The sequence below is a fragment of the Ceratina calcarata genome, unplaced genomic scaffold (assembly GCF_001652005.2).
Source record: "Ceratina calcarata isolate Rehan_Ccalc_2016 unplaced genomic scaffold, ASM165200v1 scaffold12, whole genome shotgun sequence".
Lineage (NCBI taxonomy): Eukaryota > Metazoa > Arthropoda > Insecta > Hymenoptera > Apidae > Ceratina > Ceratina calcarata.
Genome location: NW_017132978.1, coordinates 279,123 through 299,697, shown reverse-complemented (window position 1 = coordinate 299,697; position 20,575 = coordinate 279,123). Strand labels below are relative to the sequence as shown.

Genomic DNA, 20,575 nt, shown 5'->3' with positions numbered 1-20,575 from the left:
AATTCGCCCGAAGAATTAGCGAACTTTTAAAAAGACTTTTCGTTTTTCCTCAATAACTCCCGAACGGATGGACGTAGGGGTTCGTATTTAGAACCATTCTGTAGGGGACGACGAGAGCTACAATTTCTGTGTAAAAATTATTTGCTAGCGTCCATACTTAATTGGATATTTCCTTCTATACTTTTTAGCACGTAGCTATTTATTTATTATTAGCATTATTCTTCCGACGTCTGATATCTTTTTAATTAGAGGAGATGCATTTTTCTAAGATACATAAGCTTTTGGGATTAACTATATAGCCAATACATCCTTAAAATAGAGTGTGAATAAGATATTGCAATGTTTCCGAAAGATGCGTCGAGTTGGATTGCTGGGACGGTAAAGGGGAGGACGAGGAGCCGATAATCACTCATGGCAAGGCGATGTGCACGGACATTCTTTTTAGAGACGTGATTTACGCGGTCAGAGACACGGCGTTTGTCACGACCGAGTACCCGGTGATTCTCAGCTTCGAGAATCACTGCAGCAAGAAGCAGCAATACAAATTGGCCAAATATTGCGACGAGATACTAGGCGACTTGTTGTTAAAAGAACCTCTCAGAGATTATCCAGTAAGTAAATCTACGTTTTTATCAATACGGAAACAAATATTCGCTACTATCGAAATTTATCTCCGTCGGAAGCCTAGCGATTAGATTAGGCCTCTTTCCTTGAGTGATACGATAAATCGTGAAAATGGATTTTATGATAAACAGCTGGAACCAGGTGTGCCTCTACCGCCGCCGAGTCTACTGAAACGGAAAATTCTCATCAAGAATAAACGATTGAAGCCGGAAGTTGAGAAACACGAATTGGAGCTGTTTAGGCAAGGTCAGTTCGTGATCGAGGATGAAATTAAGGAGGACGCGAGCGCACCGCCGACTGTGGCTGCGGTCGTGGAACAGCAATCGGTAAAGGTAACACTTGATACAAGCGCCAGCATGATCTTCCCATCTCTTTCCACGATTGTTTCACGAATTCGAGGATATTAATAATATTTTTTTTTTTTTTTTTTTTTTTAGGAAGAAGTGTCGGTGGCTGAGTCTGTAGCGTCGACTACTAGCATCCAGCAGCAATCGAGCACGACCACAGACACGTTGGAACTGGCTGCGGCTCAGCCGTATACCGGGAGCACGACAAACGTCCATCCATGGTTGTCCTCCATGGTGAACTATGCCCAGCCTATTAAGTTCCCGGGCTTCGATATTGCCGAACGTAAGGCGACGCATTCTCTCGGTAACGCGTTTAAACGAGAGAAAAAATTGATGATCGTGCCCTCTTATACAGAAAAGAATATTCATCACAATATGTCTTCCTTCGCGGAAACCGCTGGCCTGAATTACCTAAAGACGCAAGCGATTGAGTTCGTCAATTATAACAAGCGTCAAATGAGCCGGATTTATCCGAAAGGCACCCGAGCGGACTCCTCGAATTATATGCCGCAGGTAATGATTTCCAATGTGCACGTAGACACGGCGTACATAGATAGTATTTACGTATTACCGCATCGACGATCGATTGGGAACAGGTCTTTTGGAACGCCGGATGCCAGATGGTGTCGTTGAACTTCCAAACTGCAGACTTGCCGATGCAACTGAACCAGGGCAAGTTCGAGTACAACGGCTCGTCGGGGTATCTCCTGAAACCGGACTTCATGAGGCGAGCAGATCGGAGCTTCGACCCGTTCGCGGAAAGCCCGGTGGACGGTGTGATCGCCACTCAGTGCAGCGTTCAGGTATATCAATTATTTCGTTCAATCATTAATTATTAACATTCCATTAAGTTATAAAATGTATATTGATTTGATTCGTAGGTGATCGCGGGTCAATTTCTGTCTGATAAGAAGGTGGGAACGTACGTGGAGGTTGAGATGTACGGTTTGCCTACTGATACGATTCGGAAGGAGTTCCGGACGCGAGTAGTTCCCGCGAACGGCCTGAATCCTGTTTATAACGAGGAGCCCTTCCTCTTCCGTAAAGTCGTCCTCCCTGATTTAGCAGCTTTGAGATTCGCGGTTTACGACGAGTCCAACGGCAAACTGTTGGGTCAAAGGATCGTACCTTTGGACGGTCTGCAATCGGGGTACAGGCATATATCTTTGCGTACGGAGGCGAACTTCCCTATGTCCTTGCCTATGCTGTTTTGCAACATCGAGATCAAGATTTACGTACCGGATGGTTACGAAGGTAAGATAATTTATAATAAACTATTATTTATAATATTGAAACGGTTTTTTTAATCCGCAGGACTAATGGATGCGCTGACGGCGCCACGGGCCTACAAGAAACCAGAGAACACGTCGCAGAATAAAATGCGTGGACTCGGGATAGAAGAGAGCGACAGCAAGAGACACCCAGACTCTGCGCCCGCTCATCGCGAAGCGCCTAAACCACGCGGTAAATTTCCACTTTGCATATTTCTCTTCGAACTTCTATCAAACGTTTCCCCTTCCAGAGGAAATGAAATTCAACCCTATAACGGCGGAATCGTTGCGACAAGAGAAGGGCTACCAGAAAGTGCTCAGGAAGCAACAGAAGGAATTGGAAAATCTGAAGAAGAGGCAGCAGAAGGAGAAACTTGCCGTCCAGAAACAGCACTGCACTGCGATAGAGAAAATCATCAAGGGAAAAAAGTATGACGAATTAAAATACATTAATAAAATTCAAAGCAAGTTGAAGGAAAAAGGAATTGAGAAAAGTATAACATGCCTGTTAATTATATTTCTCTCTCTCTTTTCTTCACACTTTAGACACATGTGGAAGCTGTGATCCGTAGTTAATGTCAAACTAAAATTAATTCTTATATTTGTTTCATTAGCAAAACTGAACTGTCGAGGGATCCTATCGTACGCCGTGAAGTTTCCGAGCAGACTGTCCAATGGTCTCGTCTGGCCGATAAACAACGACGAGAGGAACGCGACCTGGTGCGTTCCCATCTGGACGAGAGGAGGAACACGTTGAGGAAATTATGCGTGGCCGCGCAGGTCGCTCAGCAGAAGCAGCTGGCGGCTCGGCACGAGCGGGAGATCAAAGAGATGAACGCGAGACAGGCGAGGTTGTCGGTGGAGAGCATGAGGGAGGTGATGAATGATAAGACGCTGAAGACTCGAGGAATTAAGGAGGGTAGGCTGAGGGAGAAACAGCAGAACAATACGAAGAAGTTTATGGAAGAGAGGAGGATCGCGCAGATGATTCAGAACAGGGAAAAGGAGAAGCTGAAGGTGATCCACGAGAAGCAGCTGGAGGAATTGCAAAAAGACATGAACGCGGTAATAGAAATAATTGTTTATTAATTAATAATGATTTTATGACTGAACCTCGAAACGAGCTGTCGATGTTTTCAGATTGTAGATATATTCAACAACGAGGAGATCGAGTACGAGTTGGGCCCTAAGACCGAATGCTACGTGTGATCGCCGTTACGAGTAGCCGGGAAGCTAAGGTGCTGCATTCAGAGTAATCCGCTCCTATCGTTAATACACAACTGGAATTGGGATCAAGCATCGTTCTCAGCTGCCCTGAGAAACGGAAGCAACAAACAAGCCGCGATTAAACGTATTCTAATTCACTCTCCTGAATATTTTTTTATATAAAACGAAACATCTTGTAACTCCGTATAAACTGTGTCCGTCGTTGCACGAGCAAGTACCTAGACTAAACGAGGGAGTCAATAAAAAAAAAAACTAAAGTGATCTAGTCAAGTTCTTACATCAATAAGTACATATTATATATTTATTATACGTGCATATATATACATACATACATAAATATATATATATATACGAAAATATAAATGAGAAGCGGATCTCTGCGCCGCGGGATTCGACGGTTTCAATATTTTTCGATTGTTAAACGCTATTACCGAATTCTATCGCGTGCGTGGGAAATGTGATCGGATGCGTGTGTCTGTTTCATCGCCTAATGCCTAGAGGAATTGTGTGATGGGCACATTTCGCTGTATATTCTATACTCCGACTACTACTACTACTACTACAACTACTTATGCTTTTTATGGACGGTGTACCGGCGACGACGGCGCCGTTGGCCGCAGTTAGATTTATTATAGCGCCTCTTCACGATCGAGCAGGTACTCGTTTCGAGGATACGTTCGCATTTCCTTTGTTTTTTATTCACCTTGAAAGAGTACTCCTCGTACGAATGGTCCAAAGTCGTGACGCCGCGAGCCAAAACGTTGTACATAAAAGAGAAATGAATTACCGGACGAATGGAGAGCCTAGCATTAATTGTCACGTCGTTGTTTTCAATCTAATGATGTTATTTACAAAAAAAAATTATTATATTAACCTATATATTATACATATATATATATACATATACACATATATATGTATATATATATTGGATATAAAGGAGTAAGGAGAAATAAAGATTGCTAGCTCGATCTGTTAAACGTATCCCTTGAATCTTGATGAATCGATTGGACCCTTATAATTGGTAATCGTAGTTGAAGAAGTGCTGGGGTTCCTGACGTTTCAAGCCTGCATTGTTCACGCCGTCTCCGAACGGGACTGAAGACGATACGCTCACATAATTAACGTATATACAGTGTGTCAAAGTGTTACAGTCCGATTACTTGAACCCTTAAAAGGCAGACCCATTCATGTGGTCAATGTCGCCTTCCTGTAGCTTCGGGCTAAGCCTCCGCTTTTCTTTCCAGAGGTATAAGTGCACAGGAGGGTGCACTTAAGTACGGCAACCACATGAATGGGACCGGGTCCTTTCTGTCTAAATATACGTAGAGGAACGGAACGGATATAGCGAGGTCGTAAAACTTGAAATCGACACTTGTTTCTATGCCACTCAAGACCAGTAGCCAAGATACAACGTTTGAAAATAAACTCGTCTAATCGAACTGTAACACTGACACGCATATATTTTCACTTTTGCCATTACCTCCTGCCAAGTGATTAAAATTAGCCTGACCACCGATGGGCGCTTGGTGGCCGTAAAATTCGTTCCCTGGATCTAAGTTCCCTCCTTGAGCCCTGAAATCTCCGAACAATTGCCCACCAGCATGATTCGCTTGACCATCTTGATAAGCGTTTTGAAAATGACCAAAGTAGGATTGCCTCGGTGTTCTCGCCGCGACGGAGACGATCATAATTACGATACACAACTGGAGAACGTGAAAATATATACCAAACACGATTGCGTTATAAAAAAATTTGGAAAATAATTTCACTTACGTAATATTTCATAGTGACGTTCTTTCAAGATCTTCGGAAGTTGTACTAAACGCTTCCCCTGATGGCAATCGCTTTATATTCATTCATAACGCGTTTGGGAAATCGGTCGAATGCAAAAATTGCACCCTTTGCAAGCGGTTACCAAATCGTAAAACGATTCGTCGTCGAGGCTTCTTGCGCAATCGGTGTAACGACACAGCGATTCCGCGAAATAATCAGGATTCGGTCGGTGTGCACTCCGGTTGACCGGATCGTAATTAATCCCTTACGTAGAGGCTGGCATCGAACCTGACGTAATCGCGCCGACTGATAAAAGGCGAAAATATGCGCGTATCTCGCCCGATCGTTGTACAAGTTCCCAGCTTTCCCACGTGATTTAGGTTGAAAAAGGAAACTCCGAGTAAGGCGACGAACGAGATAATTTCGTCCTTAACCAATCGGAGTTCGTTAAGAAATGAAAATGCATACCCGTGTTCGAAAAGCGAGTTAAACGCGACTTTAAGAGGGACGATAGCGCAGTTCGTTCTGCGAGGGGGAACTTTCGCGAGGAAATGAGTTTGCACGAATCGACAGATTAAGACCTCCGAGGAGAACGCAATCTAAGGACGGGAGATCGCCGTGGATCCGTAATCCCGTGTTGCGGAAAGAAGGACGTCTGGCTGTTCAGCAATTCCGTAAACCGGAATTGTTCCGGCTGGATAAAAGGGTTCGGGAAAGTTTTGCGAAAATTAGCTCGCTATCGAAACTTCGCGTTTTCAAACAGCGCGCGGGCCGCTTTAAGCTTTTAACGAGTTTCAATCCGGTCGTTGTCGCGCTAAGAGCTTTCATCCCGGCGATATTGAAGAACCACTCCGGGCCGAGATTACGGGATCCGGGGAAAAGTTCGACGAAAATCAACAGTTTGGAATGAATGTACGCACAAACAACAAGCATATTTCCATCATTCGTTTCTTTATTGTACAATCTGTGAAACTTAGCTGAATTACGCTTGGCTACGATCGGTCACGGCTGGTCAACGACAGTCCTGGCGTCCTGGTTCCTTCCCACGTACGCCCTTTCGCTGTCTCGTTCTTCCAACGCGATTGCATCCCATCATTTGTCTCCGATTGCCTCTTAGGCGCACCACGGTTTTATTTGCGACTGGTAAATCGGGGCGTGGACCATGGGTTGCGGAAGCTTCACGTAATTCACCTGCGGCGCCTCTACCTGGACCACCTTCGGCTGGTGGACCGGATAAGAGATCTGAGGCTTATGAACGACCTGGGTGATCTGAGGCGCCTCCACCTTCTTCAGGATCACTTTGGGCGGCTGGTACATGAGCTTTTGGTACATAGGCTCGGGGTAAACAGGCTTTTGGTATATAGGCTGGTGGTAAACAGGCTTTTGGTATATCGGCGCGTACGATATCATCGGCTTCTGGTAGACCGGGTAAACGACCTTCGGCTGAGCGATCGGCTTCACGATGACCGGCTGCGGGGCCTGCTTCACGTAGGTGATCATCGGTTTCTGCACGTGGACCATCGGCTCGATCGGTTTCACGTAAATCTGTGGCGGCGGCGCGTACGAGATCGAGTGCGAGTGGGACGGTGGACACGGGTTGAAGTACGACTCCCTTTTCATCGACATCTTATCGTCCATCTCGTCCGCCGGCATTTGCATATGCATGTGCATGTTCATGTTCATGTTGGCCATCTCCGAGCGGACGCTCGACAGCCAAATCAGGCACAGGATCTAAATTATAATTACAATGAGTCAGACACCGATCAGAGGATCGCAGCTGCGATTTTACTTACCAGTAACCTGAACATGATTTCGATGACCTGGGAATCCTATGAAAGATTGAACGTCGGATCTAATGTCCTGGGTGAAACTAGGAGTGTGCCGTGCGTGGCCGCGGGTTTTATAAACTTTTCCTCGATTTGAACGGTACGGCTGGACCGAAGTCGAATGCGATTCCCTTAACCGGCGTAAAAAGCGGTCTTCGGTCGGCTGCCGTGATGCAACCGATTGCGCCCCGGTATTTCCTGAATAAATTCTGCACCTGGGGCGAACCGCGGTTACGTCGTCGACGTCAGTCCCGCGGCTAGTCATTGGCCGGTTTCTGGACCGAGAACATCGAGAGGGTCGCCCCGGGTGTCGCCTAAAGTTATTCGGAAAAAGGTAAAACGGCACCGCTTGAGATATTTAGTGCGGTCTTATCTAATTTATAACGTTGCTCGCCCAAGTTGGACGGCAATAAATTAGGACATGATTGATCATGACTTACTCCGCGAGTTGGTCGTCGATATCTGCGTTATAGTAATAAAAATAATAAAACCGGCTCGGAGGAAAACGGATCGCAATAAATTTCGTTAATACAAACTAACGTACGCATAATAATAATGAATTGCTTTCTCCAATTTGCGCAGTAATTATTTAATCCAGGCGATTGGAAAAAGTAGACGGAGTCTCCGGATTGGCGAGATCCGAGCGGGCTTAGCTGACCCAATTAAGAAATACTGCGATACAAAGAAAAAGTGACTCGCACAGCTGCGCGCGCGTTGGACGAACCCGCGGACTAGCGACGGCTTTCGAAACCTTTTTAATCGTTCCGACCAGGGGGAGAAAATTGACGCCGTTACGAAAACAACATGTTTATTCCACAAACGTAACAACGTATATCACATTAATGTAACCAGCAACGGGCTATGTACAGGTATTATAATTGAAATTTATTCGTGTCGTATGTATTTCGATCAATGCTTCCATCCGTGTCCTTTGCTCTGGTGATGGAACACGTGCTTGTAGACAGGTACGTGGACCGGATACGGTTTCGGAATCGGCACCGGGAAGTGCTTTTCGACTGTTACCGCGTACGGTTTCTCCACGACGTACGGCACCTATTGACATTTCAATATCCCCTCATAACTTAAATACAATAATTTCATAATTCAATAAAAATATGAATTTTTAGTCGTTTGCATTTAGACGCAGTGCAATTCTTACAATCGATCCAAGTACTTATGCATTACCTTCTTCTCTACGACATAGGGCTCGGGTTTCTCGACTGGAATTTCGACATGTTTGACAACTTCCACAGGCACCGGATGTGGCACAGGCACCTCGACTTGATAGGGTTGCGGAATAGGGACCTTGATATGCTGGGGAACCGCCACCGGGACCGGGTGCGGAATAGGTATTGCATATTTCTTATAAATAGGAATCTCTACGGGTTTTGACGTCTCGTGGTAAGTAGAGCCTCCGCCGTGTTCCTCTTCGTAGGAAGCGCACGCCAACGCGACTAACGCTGTGAACACCTAAAATCAATAAGAAATCAATAAGAATTTACGAAAATTTTTATGCACGTTACGAAGAGACTTACGAGTATCCTCATTGTCGTTTGCAGTTGCCGATCACACTGTAGCGAATCGTAAGCGCGGAACCCGCTGTGTTAATTCACCACGAGCTGTTTAGTGCCTTCAAAGTCACGGCCATGTGCTTATATACCAAAGTCACTTTCTCCCTTCTCTTTATTACGTTTGACTCTTTCTACTCGTGTACCCGTACGATCGCCGTGTCTACGATTGAATACACAGATATAACTTCGCGGATTCTGGCCTCTTCCGTTCATAAATCGTGGAACCTCTCGCTTTTTTAATGGCCACGTATTGTACCGACTCGCCAGACGAGTTGGATAGCGTCCAACGCTCAGTTCGTCAACCTAGGATAATTACAGGGCCAATAATTACGGCAGAAAGGAGCATTGAGAGATTCGCGAGATCCCACGAACACTTTCGATTTTCACACACATTCAAAGAAAATTGTTGTACCCAGCGAAAGGAAACGCATTCTTCTGACTGTTATTACGATATTAAGTAATTGAATTTCTAATTAAATCACTGAATGCAACAATCTTGAACAAAATTAAATTTCTGAACAATTAAACGAATATTCTAATTCAATTATTTTATAATCACGCGTAATTGGACTTGTTAAACCTGCATGGATCACGTAAATGCGCTTACGGATTTCCGAATTTCCAGTGGAATTAATTGTAGCCGATGTACTTTCGTGTGGAGAATTATTAAAAACGCGTTATCGGCGAAAGGAATGTTTGATATTTGATATGGAACATCGTGCGGGCAGGGTGTGGTCGTGGGAGAGAAGATTCGAATCGTACGCGATACTAATCCGTATCAGCGAACGGAACAGTGAAAGTGTATCTCGAGTAAAAGTGGTTTCTGCGCGAGATGCAAGAACGCGTCTACCGTCTCGCGTTATGGCGAATCAAGATCGTGCCGGATTTCTGCCGGGATGGTGACTGGCTCGTTGCTAGCAGCTCACGGGTTGTAGGAAACGATTACGCTGTTTCCTCTTTTATATGTACAACCGCGTTTCTCGTTTATCAGTCGTCTTACTCGATTGACTAATTTCTAAAATTCCTATTGATTAGATAAGGTCAGATGGTTTTTCTTTTTTTTAAATATGATTTATTAACAAACGTAGGTTCTTAAACTTAACAATTGTATAAAAATGCAAACAAACATGTGTCAACGGCGTGACAAACGTGTCGGTAACGTTCTCGTCGACGTCGACGCGTCGTTAGGATCGGGTATCACGCGTTGTTGACGGCCGCCTCGAGAAAGCGTCGCGAGACAACCGGAACGGGGAATTAAATAAGTTTAGATTCCGTGTGAGAAGAAACTTTCTCGTAAAACGATAGCTCCGCCGTTGGGACGATTCGCGTGTCGTGCGTTCGAGCTGGCGCAGCGGGGTGAGGTCGACCTAGTGCCACCCCTTGCCCTTTGAAGTGTAATGGAATACGTGCTTGTACACTGGCACATGAACTGGATACGGCTTGGCCACCGGAATCGGGAACTTCTTCTCGACGTACACCGGATACGGCTTCTCCACCACGAAAGGCACCTGAATGCACAATTACACGTTACATATACGACGTCTTCATTTTCTAAACAATTTCTTTGACTCGTGTTACTATTTTTTATTAACAATTTAATACGCGTCACTCACGTGCTTCTCGACGACGACGGGCTCGGGCTTTTCCACAGGTACTTCTATGTGCTTAACGACCTCCACAGGCACCGGGTGAGGAATCTCGATCTGCACCGGTTGAGGCTGCGGAATCGGGATCTCTATTTTCTGCGGTACTTCAACTGGCACCGGATGAGGAATCGGAATCGCTGCAACGAAATATAAATTAATAAATCCGTCAAATCGACTGCGTCATTCTGATTTACCATATTTTTTATAAATCGGAATTTCCACCGTGTGATGCTTCTCCTCGTAGGTCGAGTGTCCATGATCCTCCTCCAAGTAACCGGCGGTAACGATACCAGCGATTATCGCGACGCCGAACAAAGTAATCTGTAATCATTAGTCAATAATCTTCGGGTTTGCAAATGAGTATTTGTAATATTTATTGCTTGGATCATTTGACTGGTTAAAATTCTAATTAGACATTCACTGTAATTAGCATAAATCTTACAATCGGATTCATGCTTGCAGATCTTCTCAAGGGGGTGTTTATTGTCTGAGCACTGGGTTCGAGCGTTGAATGTCAGTGGCAGCGCAGTACTCAGCTTATATACGAACATCGATTCCACCACCTTTCACTGATTCCTGTGGCACCAGGCCGCAGACCCTTTCCAGGGTATATCGAAGTTCGTTTACCGTCGGACAACCTTCGGGCGAACTCCACACGCGCGTCGCAATGAATATGAAAGGATACTGCACGATTTTTCACACGGTTCATCGAACTACACGACGTTCACGGTTTACCGGAAGTGCGGATTACGTATCTGCGGATGTAGGAAGTCCGACCCACGGATGTGTTTCGACGTTGGCGTAACGCGTTCCCTTTAGTAGATCTCGTTAACTGAACCGTCGACACTTGCTGAGAAAAATACTTTCTCGTCAACAAAGACGAGATTAATAAAGCAGCGCAATATTCATTAAACTCTTATACATTTACAGAAAAAATTATGTTCGAAACATTATGAATTTAGATTTTATTAATAAATATAAATCAGGTTTTATTCTGCATAGAAACTGCAGTATGTTAATCATAATGTAAATAGAATTGGAATTAGAAACTTGGGATTGAATTCAGTGAATGATGTTTAAATTGGCAGATGAAACGCGATTAGAAGAGGAAGCCGGAAGCAGAGATTTTAATGTGATTTCTTCGACGGAACATCTGTACGCGTTGAAAAGGCTTCTCAAAAAGCTTGGGTCCGATCCGAATCGGTGATTCGATTTCTTGTGTAATCATCATCTGCGGTTTGGCTGTTAGCAAATCTGAAGTTTACCGGAAGTGAAGGTGAAGAGCCGGCCTCTCAAACTTTTCGATCGAATGAAAGTCCAAACGGCGTTCACCTGTGTGTGAAAGGACTCATCGGAAAAAAAATCGATCGGTCACGCCAATCTTTGTTCTCGTAAAAGTGAATTTCTGCATTATTATGAATAGCAGGTAGCTGAGTGAGAGCAGGAAGCGTATTTATATCTCTTTACGCCACAATCCGTCGGATCGAAGTGACAGGCAGTTTTCATACAATCTAACGTTTACCACTTAACAAAGTAATTATTATTACTAAACTGTGCGCTTTCATGGGGAATAAAAAATACGAGATATTTCGATAATTAATTAGTAGGAGATAAGAAATCCACAGTTATGGCAATTATGCATCGATAACGGGAACTGAGGATAAAATCCGAAGATAGAAAGTGAATTACGATATGATATATGAAGATCCACTATTCTCTATGCAAATGTTCGTCGTCCGAAATTTATATAAAGATATGCATCGAACCCGGAAGAGCCTTATTAGACTCGTCCCATTAAATTAATAGCGAATCTTGAAAGCGAAAGCTGATCGATTAACAATTCTTAACGCCACGGTTTATTCGCCTATTTATCACGCGCGCGACCTCGAATACTGTTTCAAGCAGCTTGTTATTGGCACGCGATGCCCGTCGTGTCAGAGGAGACGGCGAATCCATAGGATAACCCCTGAACGTGTTTCGGCTGAGAAATCTATTCACGGCGACCCCTTTTGTTCTCGATTCGGTGAGGAACACGACCCGGCAACCTCACCAGACGAGATCTGCCTAGAAAGTAGATCTTCCTGCTTCTGTCTTAAACATCTGTGAAATTCGGAGAAACTGGAATGCCAGTGTTAAAAATATAAATCAATACTTCATTGTTCAGATCATGGGCCGATCTCTCGAGAAACGGACTTCTCTTTTCTTATTTTTCGTCGTTCTTTCTCTATGGAAAACTAGTTCGGGCTGACGTTAACGTATATCTCACAGGGAACGTTTCGTTATTTCCCAGAGGTGAGTAAACTGTGCTACTAATGTTCCTCGCTCAATTTTTGCCGCGATATTCTCCGGTGGCGTCCTGTAACTCGGAAAGTTACACTCTGTATTCTTTACACCTTGTTTTTCATCGCCTCGCGCTATACAACCTTAAGGATGTATATACTGAAACAATGCTAGCACGTTGAATTTGTTATTATAGATTCCTGTTACTATTAAAAAGCTATCTGTAAAATTTTAAATCAATTCGTGGGTTTTTTGAAAAATTATAGTCACTTAAAATTTGCATGTACTCTTGTGGTAATCAGCAGCAACCCAAAGAAAATATTTCTGGTATTTGGTGTGCATGTGCGAAGTTGAAAGGAGTTGAGGACATACAGGAAGATAGATCGTCTCCACACCATTGTTATAAAATATTTTCATTCATTAAATATATTTTTATGTGCGATCGTTACGTTATTTTATATCCTTGTTATCTCCTTTGGTTGATTGCCAAGATCAGAGTAGATAGATCATCTCTATGCCATACTTTCGCCTCAACACTTTCCGCATGATGCACCTCTTCCTTCCTCGGTTTTTTCCCCTATCGTGCAGCTATGCTTCTATGCTAATGCAACTCATCCCATATGCATTTCCAGGTGGTGATCCGACAATTACCGCATCACGAACTCGCAATATTACTATTAATGTCGACTTAGAGTTCCTCGAGAAAGGGACTGGAAAAACGTCGAGTGAAAGCGTTCGAACTTGGTTTTCGTTTTTCACGGTCATTCAGATCTTCTCATAAGAAGAATAATCATGCAGTTGTGATTAATTTCATCACAGACCGACACCCGATAGATCCGTGTTCTCTAGTTACGTTCACTTTCCTCTAGTTTTACGTTTTTTTTTCATTGCACAGATTCTGAATGCTCGAATTCACGAAGGTCAATGACAGAAGAAAGGAATTACGAGTACTTTCCCTATGAGAGACATTCTCCTTTCCCATTCCCATTCCCCACATTGTTGCGGAACGCCGATCAATAATCGTAACTCACCGTTAACGTAACAACGTCCTACGAGACTTTTATTAATCCGGCAATTTTTCCATATGACAGATAATCCGTGCGATTGATTTTATCGATATCACTGGACGCACCAGTAAACGAAACGGTTATCAAATAAATTCTGGACCCGTTCGCTGTACGGCTTCCAACCATAGAATTATTTGTTGTAATGAAATATAAACGGTGCGTTTATAACGATTCAATCGGATTTATTAATAAATAACGACAACATGTACAATTATATAACATAAAAAAAAAGTGGACAGAAATAGCTAACGTGTGACACCGCTTAGTAGTGACCCTTGTGCCTGTGGATCACCGTTTTGTAAATTGGAATTTTAATTGGTATATGCTTCACCACTGGCACGGGGATGTGTTTCACCACGGTAAACGGAACCTTCTTCTCGACTTGCACGGGTATGATTTTCTCGATCGGTGTCGGTACCTTTTTCTCCACTTTGGTGAACACTTGCTTCTCCACCTGCGAACGTTTAGAAAACCGTGTGTATCGATTTCAGGTAAATTAAGATAGGAGCGATAGAATTTCAATTAGGAAACCTCGTAAGGGACTTCTTTCTTGACGAACACCGGGACCTGGTAGTTCTGCGGCACCTTTTCGATCTCCAGCTTGTGAACGGGAAACGGGACGTGCTTCACCACTGGTACTCCTGTCGCGGTTGAATTTTGTGAGCACGCGTTCGGGATTTATTTATCACAGAATGTACGTACCGATGTGCTTGATAACGTGTGAGAAATGCCCTCCGTAGCCCCCATGCTCTATCTCCTGCTCCGATCCTGATCATACAACAGAATAAAACACAGTGTTATCGCGTGTTGACGAAGAGATATGGATAACGTTTAAACGCGGGTCAGACCTGATTCGTCCCAGCCTATACTTCCACCGTCGTGATCCAAGGAGACTTCACCCAGAGTTAATCCGTGACCACCGAATTCCAGTCCCCCCGCCCAGCAGGAAGCGACAGTAGTCAGAATTACGATCTTTAAGTAAAATAAACGATTAATTTTAATTATGAGCAATCGATTTTTGAAATTGTTTCATTCGGACGTACAAGCGTCTTCATGTTCACCACCTGGTTACTGGCATCTACCGTGAATAAAACATTAGCTTGAGACGAATTGTTGGATCTTATATAGTGCAAGGGACACGCAACCCCACTATCGTGCGAAATTCTACCCGGCACCTTCACTATCAGGTTCCATTTCTCCATTCCGCCGAATGCTACGTGTGGGATGGAAATAGTTACATAACGATCTGATTTCCTCGTTAGAGCGAGTTCGTCCCGCCCGTTCCGATCAGTTTTCTTACTCTCTCATTAGAGGAGTTGATCGCACGGCTCGTTTCCGCTTATCCGGGACAAAATCCGATCGAGTGCACATTGCATGCATTCTACGGCTAGTGGGAGTCCCTGGCTACTTCCTACTTTCAGCAATCTTAATCCGGTCGACATATTAATCATGAAACTCGGATGCTAATGAACCTCGGATAATAATCAGGAAAGGAGGATATAAAAACTAATATTAAACAGCCATTAAATACGATGAAAAGCGTGATAAGCTTGTAAATAATTTGTTTAAAGTCGGGAGAGCGCATTATTGTAGTTGGTACACGTGATATAAAAAATTCACGCTGCGTTTACTCGCGTGTTGATAAAAGCCCGAATTAAACTGATTTAAGCCCGAGCCATATCTTACAGACCGCCGGTTCGAGTAACTAGCAATAAATTACTTAATTTTACGACGATTACAACCCATTTGAGAGCGTCGCGTGGAAGCATTGACCGAGTCGCTTCCTGCACAGAGGGATTACTCGTCGATTACCGCGGCGAGCCTCCTTTGTCTTCACGGTTCATTTGCGCCGTTCGTATCTCGTCCGCGAACGCTCACTTTCCACGGAATCTCCCGTCGAAAATACTAGTGAAAGTTCCGATTACGATCTCGACCGGCTCGAACACATCAACGCAACGGGACTGTTTCGACTTATTATCTACAAAAGTACGGAAAAAAATTGTCCGCTTCGTCCAACGTGGAAAGTTCTTTCCTCCGATTTCACCTGAGCTGTTCTCGGGCCTGTCTCAAAATCTGTACTTCGTTTTGTGCTTCAGTAAAATTATAGCTTAGTATATAGAACAATTTCTATGTATTTGGAAATAAATTATAGTTCGGAATCGTCTGTATTTATGTACTATACAAGTACAAGTGTAGTAGGAAACTGATGTATGAACTTTCTCTTGAAAAGAACAATAGGAGCATACGTATAATTTTTTAAGCATTTTATTCGAAAACGAAAAGTAACATGTATAAAATTAAAAAAGATATAATAATAACAATGCTTAGTATATATACAGAAGGAAAACAGTGAGTCGTTGCAACCTCGAGTCCATCGCGATGTTGAATCGAACTCGAGTGTAGTCAGTGCCTAATTTTTAGTGCTTCTTCGCGTGGTGGTAGATCGTCTTGTACACGGGGATCTTTATCGGGTAGGGTTTGTAGACTGGCACTGGCACGTGCTTTTCGATCGTGATGGGCACCGGCTTCTCCACCGGGACCGGGATATGCTTCTCCACCGGGAACGGGACTTTCTTCTCCACGGGGACTGCGACGGTCTTTATCACTTGCACAGGAACCGCTTTTGCTACCGGATGCGCCACTGGGTACTGATGGGGCACGCCGACGGGCACCGGATGGGGTACAGCGATCTTCACGATGTGAGGAACCGGTACTCCTACAAATATTAAATATTAATTGGAAATTAAAAATATAAACGATGTATAATAAGTACATATATAAATGACCAGATAAATGGTCGACGAATCTGCAATTTATTAATCACGATCATAGTAATCTTACTTACCAATATGTTTGATCACTTTGATTGGCACTGGCTTTGACACTTCAACGTGTTCGGACACGGGTTCGCTATGCACGACACTGTGTCCATGGTCGAAGGATATCCCATGCCCTTCGTCACCACCCTCGTGTCCCCCTCCGTATCCTCCTCCGTATCCTCCTCCGTATCCTCCCCCGTATCCTCCCCCGAAGGACGAATAATCCGAACTCGAGTGATCGTCGGACGATTGGTATCCTCCGGAAGATCCTTCGAAGTTTCCGCCGTGATCTCCGCCTAAATCGCCGCCGTGACCTCCGCCTAAATCGCCGCCGTGGCCTCCGCCAATGTCACCCCCGTAGCTACCACCGTAATCACCGCCGTAACCTCCACCACCAGAACTGGACGCACTGTCGTGGTCGGATCTCTCCAGGGGCTGGAAACCGCTGTACAGCTGAGGCTGGAATTCGGGCTGGTACCGAGTCAGGTACTGAGGCTGATATTCGTTGCTATCCTGTTTCACGATCAACGGCGCGGCCGTGGCCAAGGACACCAGAGAAAGTAGCACCTGAAGGTAAAGTTCGCGTCAGTGAATGTGCATTTGAATGTCGGCCGAGTGCAACGGAAGGAGAACTTGAATATCACTGAAATTAGAAATCACTATGGGACAATATTTTCAAAAATAATTTTAAATATTAAATAAATCCGAAAAAATTGAAATTGGAAGAAGTCGTAGTAGTGAATATTAAACAGATCCAGGAAAGTTAATATTTCTCTCGAAGTTTCAAGGAGCAAAATTATATGTTAAGAATTCAGGGAATTATTGGAAGTCGCCGAATATTCTACTCACGAGTTTGCTCATGTTTAGAGACATATAGAGCAGTGCACCTAGCTTAGATGTACAGGTTCCTACAGCGACTGATACATCTTTGCTCATTGCTCGTCTTAATATACCGTCGAGCCTTTCACTGTCGAGGATGTAATTTAGTCCGCCGCTGCGTCGCGATTTAACGCCGCGGACCGTACCAATTGTTTGCCAGTCATCGGTCCGGCGAGCACTTGGTAAACGTATTGGCTGGCGAATTCACCGGCCGCCCGTGTGAATTGCACAGTTTCTGTTCTATTCTGTTCAATCGTCGAGTGAATGCCGCCTCTCACGCTCACAATTTTCATCTCCGCTACCACCGTTGCGTCGACACATATGCTCGAAAAACTGTGTGGACGTCTCGTCGCGATTTATAGTTCGTTGACATCGCAGCCTTAGCATTGACATTATGAATAAAACATGACTGCTAGGTTTGCTGTCTCGCAAATAGCGACTTAATGTTCCCGCAAATAGTTTTACGGGAAGTGAACAATAAACTAGGAATAGAAATCATAATTTATTTGCGAAACCTGTTTCATTGGTATCATTACATAAATATAATCTTATAGCATCGAAGCGTGAAGATCATCTATCGATCACGCACTGTGATATTCATGAATGTATAAAAACTGATCAGACTTCTCTCACATTTATTACAACGTAATAAAAATAGTTTTCAAAGATAGTAAATATATTCTATTAAAGAAGATGTATAACAAATTTGCATCTGAGATAAACTCCTTATTGAGATTTTGCAGGAAACGGTATGTGACAAATATAATTAATCGCGAGGATCGCGTGCAGCGGTATTCGCAGTACAGAATCCAGCTCACGTAGGCACGCGTTTAACCAGACTTGTGGAGAGAGCATAACGAACGCTCTCAGAATCATCTAAGCACGAACCGCGCTATCTGTTCATTACTATCCGGAAAATTATGATAATTACGAGACGCCCGAGATACCGTACAATTCGTGACTTAACATTTCCAATGATTCTTTAGCCGTTCATCGCGATTTAATGATTACCTATTTTGTAATAACTTGACTGAGTATTAACAATAATAGGAAAAGGGGAGGAGAAGGAAATTGCGAACGCTTAAGGAAAATCGTCGTAAATCATACATAATGTGTGATTCGTTTCCAACTGTCAGACTCTATAGGCGACGGAAATACAGCGTTGTACTCGTTGACAATGGCGTGAATGAATAGTACACGAGTATACATATACGCTATCTCAGACATAGGCTGATTCGTCAAGAGTGCTGACAATAGCCGTGGTATATCGGATCGGATCAGCTACTCGTAGCTGAGAATGGATGGAAAATAAAGAAGAAAGAACAATAAAGTCGATGACAATTCAGAATACGATAAATATTTCATAGAGACTGACTAATGTCTGACTACTATCTAAACTGCTTTCATATTATGTACTATCTACTATCTACCGTTCACATACATTCCTTCCTGAATCACTGCTCGATAATAGTGCTTAATAATAATCGACATATAAACCATAATTCATCTCAGAAACTATGTGATAAAATGCACTGAAACTTCGCATAAGTATTTATCAGGTGCTTAATTAATTTTGTTGAAAGTTTCGTGATTATCTCGAATAGTGTTCATTTAGGAGATAACTACCTTAATTATTTCGTATCTCGGGTGGTATTAAAATTGTCAAGATCATTAGAAATAAATCGTTTATTTGGTAACACGGTAACAAAACAAACAATCATAAATATGTATGTACAGAACGCAACGACGCATCTTGTCTACTCCCATTCGTCGATTTACACCCCGTTAGGCGTAATTACTCCGCCTGCAATGCGGCGGATCGTTCCTGTCGATGCATACGCGTATATACGTATCCTTCTACGGGCTTTGCTTGAAACGTCGTGATGCAACGGTTAATAGTTCCATCCGTGAGACTTCACCCGATGAAACACGTGTTTGTAAACGGGCACGTGAATCGGGTACGGCTTCTCCACAGGCACTGGTATGTGCTTTTCGACAGGTATGGGCACGTGCTTCTCTACCGGAACGGGTATTATCTTCTCCACCGGAAAGGGAACCTTCTTCTCGACTGGCACAGCCACGGTCTTTACCACTGGAATTGCTACCGGCTTCGCGACCGGTACGTGAACCGGATAAGGTTGCGGTACTCCGATTGCGACCGGGTGTGGGATCGCTATCGCCACTGGTTGTGCTACCGGTACCCCTACAAGAATGAATAGAAAGTCTTGATTAACAAGATTACTTTTTTCTTCAAGTTACAATTGAGGAAGGAATTTAATTATTTACGAATTCGTCAATATTCCGTTCTAGATTTTGAGAAATAGACCAAACGTGCATAACTACATTAAAATTGTCATTAATTTGATAATTAATTAAGAGACTTACCGATGTTTTTGATAACTGGTACGGGCACAGGTTTCGTGATTTCCACGTGCTCGCTGACGGGCACGGCTTGAGCGTAATGATGCTGAACGTGTCCGTGCAGTCCGTGACCGCCGCCCCCGTAGGACCCATAATCGTGGAGACCGCCGGACAAGTGTCCCAAATCCAAACCGTGTCCAGACTCATAGCCATAACCCCCTGACACACTGTCGATCGAAGTCGATTCGATTTAAATCACCTGAATTAATCGGAATAGAAACGATTCCTTACCCCTGCCAGCCGCTGGAACTACCGTCGATACTAGCTATCGCGGACGTTGCAATTAAGCATATTACGACTGCCTGAAATGATTGATAATTATTATATCGCGAATTGAAAACTAGATTAAATTTCTAAACTCCGTTTTTTCCAGATACTTTCTCGATTCACTGATAATGCGAGTAAATCACATATTCGCGATGATCGGGGCGCGATCGCACCCCCTCTTTTCGGAGTCTGAATAAAAACTACGGGTGTGTGTCTCGATAAGAATGTACGATGCTAGTGTCGATAGATCCTATTGGTCACTTTTCACCGGCATTGTTCGATAGCCACGATTCACTGTTTCCCATTCATTCATGCGAGCTCGCTTTACTCGCCCCCTCTGGCTTTGGATACTTACAGGCGACCAAGAAATCATTTCTCGATTTATATAATAATGAGGACAGTGGTTGAAGTAACAAATACGGATACTGCGACCGCTTGCCGATGGACCGATCCTTTTTATACGCTTCCTCCCTTCCCACAGCCGCGGATGATCTCTCTCTCTCGGAAACCGGACTTGCATGCTCGCGTTCGTAGGAAATACGCTTATGCGAGTA

The 20,575-nt window shown here is 43.8% G+C and overlaps 7 protein-coding genes across 9 annotated transcripts in view; 1 reads left to right on the top strand and 6 right to left on the bottom strand.

Annotated features, from left to right (window-relative positions):
* The window catches only part of LOC108625895 (1-phosphatidylinositol 4,5-bisphosphate phosphodiesterase), a 13,718-nt gene extending 9,265 nt beyond the window's left edge, over window positions 1-4,453 (top strand). Inside the window, exons 11-20 of one of the 3 annotated variants that reach the window (XM_018026237.2) lie at window positions 353-611; window positions 756-950; window positions 1,062-1,254; window positions 1,327-1,484; window positions 1,568-1,774; window positions 1,853-2,225; window positions 2,286-2,435; window positions 2,494-2,671; window positions 2,857-3,307; window positions 3,383-4,453. In XM_018026237.2, the coding sequence (XP_017881726.1) occupies window positions 353-611; window positions 756-950; window positions 1,062-1,254; window positions 1,327-1,484; window positions 1,568-1,774; window positions 1,853-2,225; window positions 2,286-2,435; window positions 2,494-2,671; window positions 2,857-3,307; window positions 3,383-3,451 (2,233 nt within the window). In that variant the 3' untranslated portion in view covers window positions 3,452-4,453. Of the gene's footprint in view, window positions 1-352; window positions 612-755; window positions 957-1,061; window positions 1,485-1,567; window positions 1,775-1,852; window positions 2,226-2,285; window positions 2,436-2,493; window positions 2,672-2,856; window positions 3,308-3,382 lie in introns of all 3 variants that reach the window. The other 2 variants (XM_018026228.2, XM_026813961.1) reach the window with 2 other exon arrangements.
* Window positions 4,454-6,286: 1,833 nt separating this feature from the next.
* Window positions 6,287-7,232, bottom strand: LOC108625502 (proline-rich protein 2). Its single transcript, XM_026814325.1, has one exon. It carries the CDS (start codon window positions 6,935-6,937, stop codon window positions 6,359-6,361), a length of 579 nt encoding a protein of 192 aa, XP_026670126.1. The 5' UTR covers window positions 6,938-7,232; the 3' UTR covers window positions 6,287-6,358.
* A 403-nt stretch (window positions 7,233-7,635) lies between these two features.
* LOC108625494 (MAGE-like protein 2) lies at window positions 7,636-8,686 on the bottom strand. The gene is made up of 3 exons (XM_018025564.2): window positions 8,607-8,686; window positions 8,257-8,541; window positions 7,636-8,124 (listed from the first exon to the last, which is right to left on the bottom strand). Exons 1-3 carry the CDS (start codon window positions 8,616-8,618, stop codon window positions 7,981-7,983), a joined length of 441 nt encoding a protein of 146 aa, XP_017881053.1. The 5' UTR covers window positions 8,619-8,686; the 3' UTR covers window positions 7,636-7,980.
* A 1,306-nt stretch (window positions 8,687-9,992) lies between these two features.
* On the bottom strand, window positions 9,993-11,937 carry LOC108625702 (MAGE-like protein 2). The gene is made up of 4 exons (XM_018025909.2): window positions 10,731-11,937; window positions 10,483-10,609; window positions 10,256-10,425; window positions 9,993-10,150 (listed from the first exon to the last, which is right to left on the bottom strand). The coding sequence occupies exons 1-4, from the start codon at window positions 10,740-10,742 to the stop codon at window positions 10,010-10,012; spliced, it is 450 nt and encodes a 149-aa protein (XP_017881398.1). The 5' UTR covers window positions 10,743-11,937; the 3' UTR covers window positions 9,993-10,009.
* Window positions 11,938-13,809: 1,872 nt separating this feature from the next.
* LOC113464457 (uncharacterized) lies at window positions 13,810-14,740 on the bottom strand. Its single transcript, XM_026814330.1, has 5 exons — window positions 14,679-14,740; window positions 14,484-14,607; window positions 14,338-14,403; window positions 14,167-14,276; window positions 13,810-14,089 (listed from the first exon to the last, which is right to left on the bottom strand). Exons 1-5 carry the CDS (start codon window positions 14,688-14,690, stop codon window positions 13,898-13,900), a joined length of 504 nt encoding a protein of 167 aa, XP_026670131.1. The 5' UTR covers window positions 14,691-14,740; the 3' UTR covers window positions 13,810-13,897.
* Window positions 14,741-15,892: 1,152 nt separating this feature from the next.
* Window positions 15,893-17,359, bottom strand: LOC108625624 (protein argonaute 14). The gene is made up of 3 exons (XM_018025754.2): window positions 17,304-17,359; window positions 16,481-17,021; window positions 15,893-16,351 (listed from the first exon to the last, which is right to left on the bottom strand). The coding sequence occupies exons 1-3, from the start codon at window positions 17,325-17,327 to the stop codon at window positions 16,053-16,055; spliced, it is 864 nt and encodes a 287-aa protein (XP_017881243.1). The 5' UTR covers window positions 17,328-17,359; the 3' UTR covers window positions 15,893-16,052.
* Window positions 17,360-19,001: 1,642 nt separating this feature from the next.
* LOC108625487 (zinc finger protein 512B) lies at window positions 19,002-20,439 on the bottom strand. The gene is made up of 4 exons (XM_018025552.2): window positions 20,377-20,439; window positions 19,986-20,056; window positions 19,719-19,921; window positions 19,002-19,536 (listed from the first exon to the last, which is right to left on the bottom strand). The coding sequence occupies exons 1-4, from the start codon at window positions 20,392-20,394 to the stop codon at window positions 19,226-19,228; spliced, it is 603 nt and encodes a 200-aa protein (XP_017881041.1). The 5' UTR covers window positions 20,395-20,439; the 3' UTR covers window positions 19,002-19,225.
* Between the last annotated feature and the right edge of the window lie 136 nt (window positions 20,440-20,575).

Bases quoted from the DNA above. Each gene is read 5' to 3' on its own strand.
- LOC108625502 (XM_026814325.1), bottom strand. From the start codon at position 6,937: ATGGCCAACATGAACATGAACATGCACATGCATATGCAAATGCCGGCG.
- LOC108625494 (XM_018025564.2), bottom strand. The intron at 8,125-8,256 runs GTAATGCATAAG...AAATGTCAATAG, and splicing joins CCTATGTCGTAGAGAAGAAG to GTGCCGTACGTCGTGGAGAA.
- LOC108625702 (XM_018025909.2), bottom strand. The intron at 10,426-10,482 runs GTAAATCAGAAT...ATTTCGTTGCAG, and splicing joins TCCGATTTATAAAAAATATG to CGATTCCGATTCCTCATCCG. The intron at 10,151-10,255 runs GTGAGTGACGCG...TTGTGCATTCAG, and splicing joins CCGTCGTCGTCGAGAAGCAC to GTGCCTTTCGTGGTGGAGAA.
- LOC113464457 (XM_026814330.1), bottom strand. The intron at 14,404-14,483 runs GTCTGACCCGCG...TTGTATGATCAG, and splicing joins TATAGGCTGGGACGAATCAG to GATCGGAGCAGGAGATAGAG. The intron at 14,277-14,337 runs GTACGTACATTC...CAACCGCGACAG, and splicing joins ACACGTTATCAAGCACATCG to GAGTACCAGTGGTGAAGCAC.
- LOC108625624 (XM_018025754.2), bottom strand. From the start codon at position 17,327: ATGTCTCTAAACATGAGCAAACTC. The intron at 17,022-17,303 runs GTGAGTAGAATA...CTTTACCTTCAG, and splicing joins CTCTAAACATGAGCAAACTC to GTGCTACTTTCTCTGGTGTC. The intron at 16,352-16,480 runs GTAAGTAAGATT...TAATATTTGTAG, and splicing joins CAAAGTGATCAAACATATTG to GAGTACCGGTTCCTCACATC.
- LOC108625487 (XM_018025552.2), bottom strand. The intron at 19,922-19,985 runs GTAAGGAATCGT...TTCGATCGACAG, and splicing joins AGTTCCAGCGGCTGGCAGGG to TGTGTCAGGGGGTTATGGCT. The intron at 19,537-19,718 runs GTAAGTCTCTTA...TCATTCTTGTAG, and splicing joins ACCAGTTATCAAAAACATCG to GGGTACCGGTAGCACAACCA.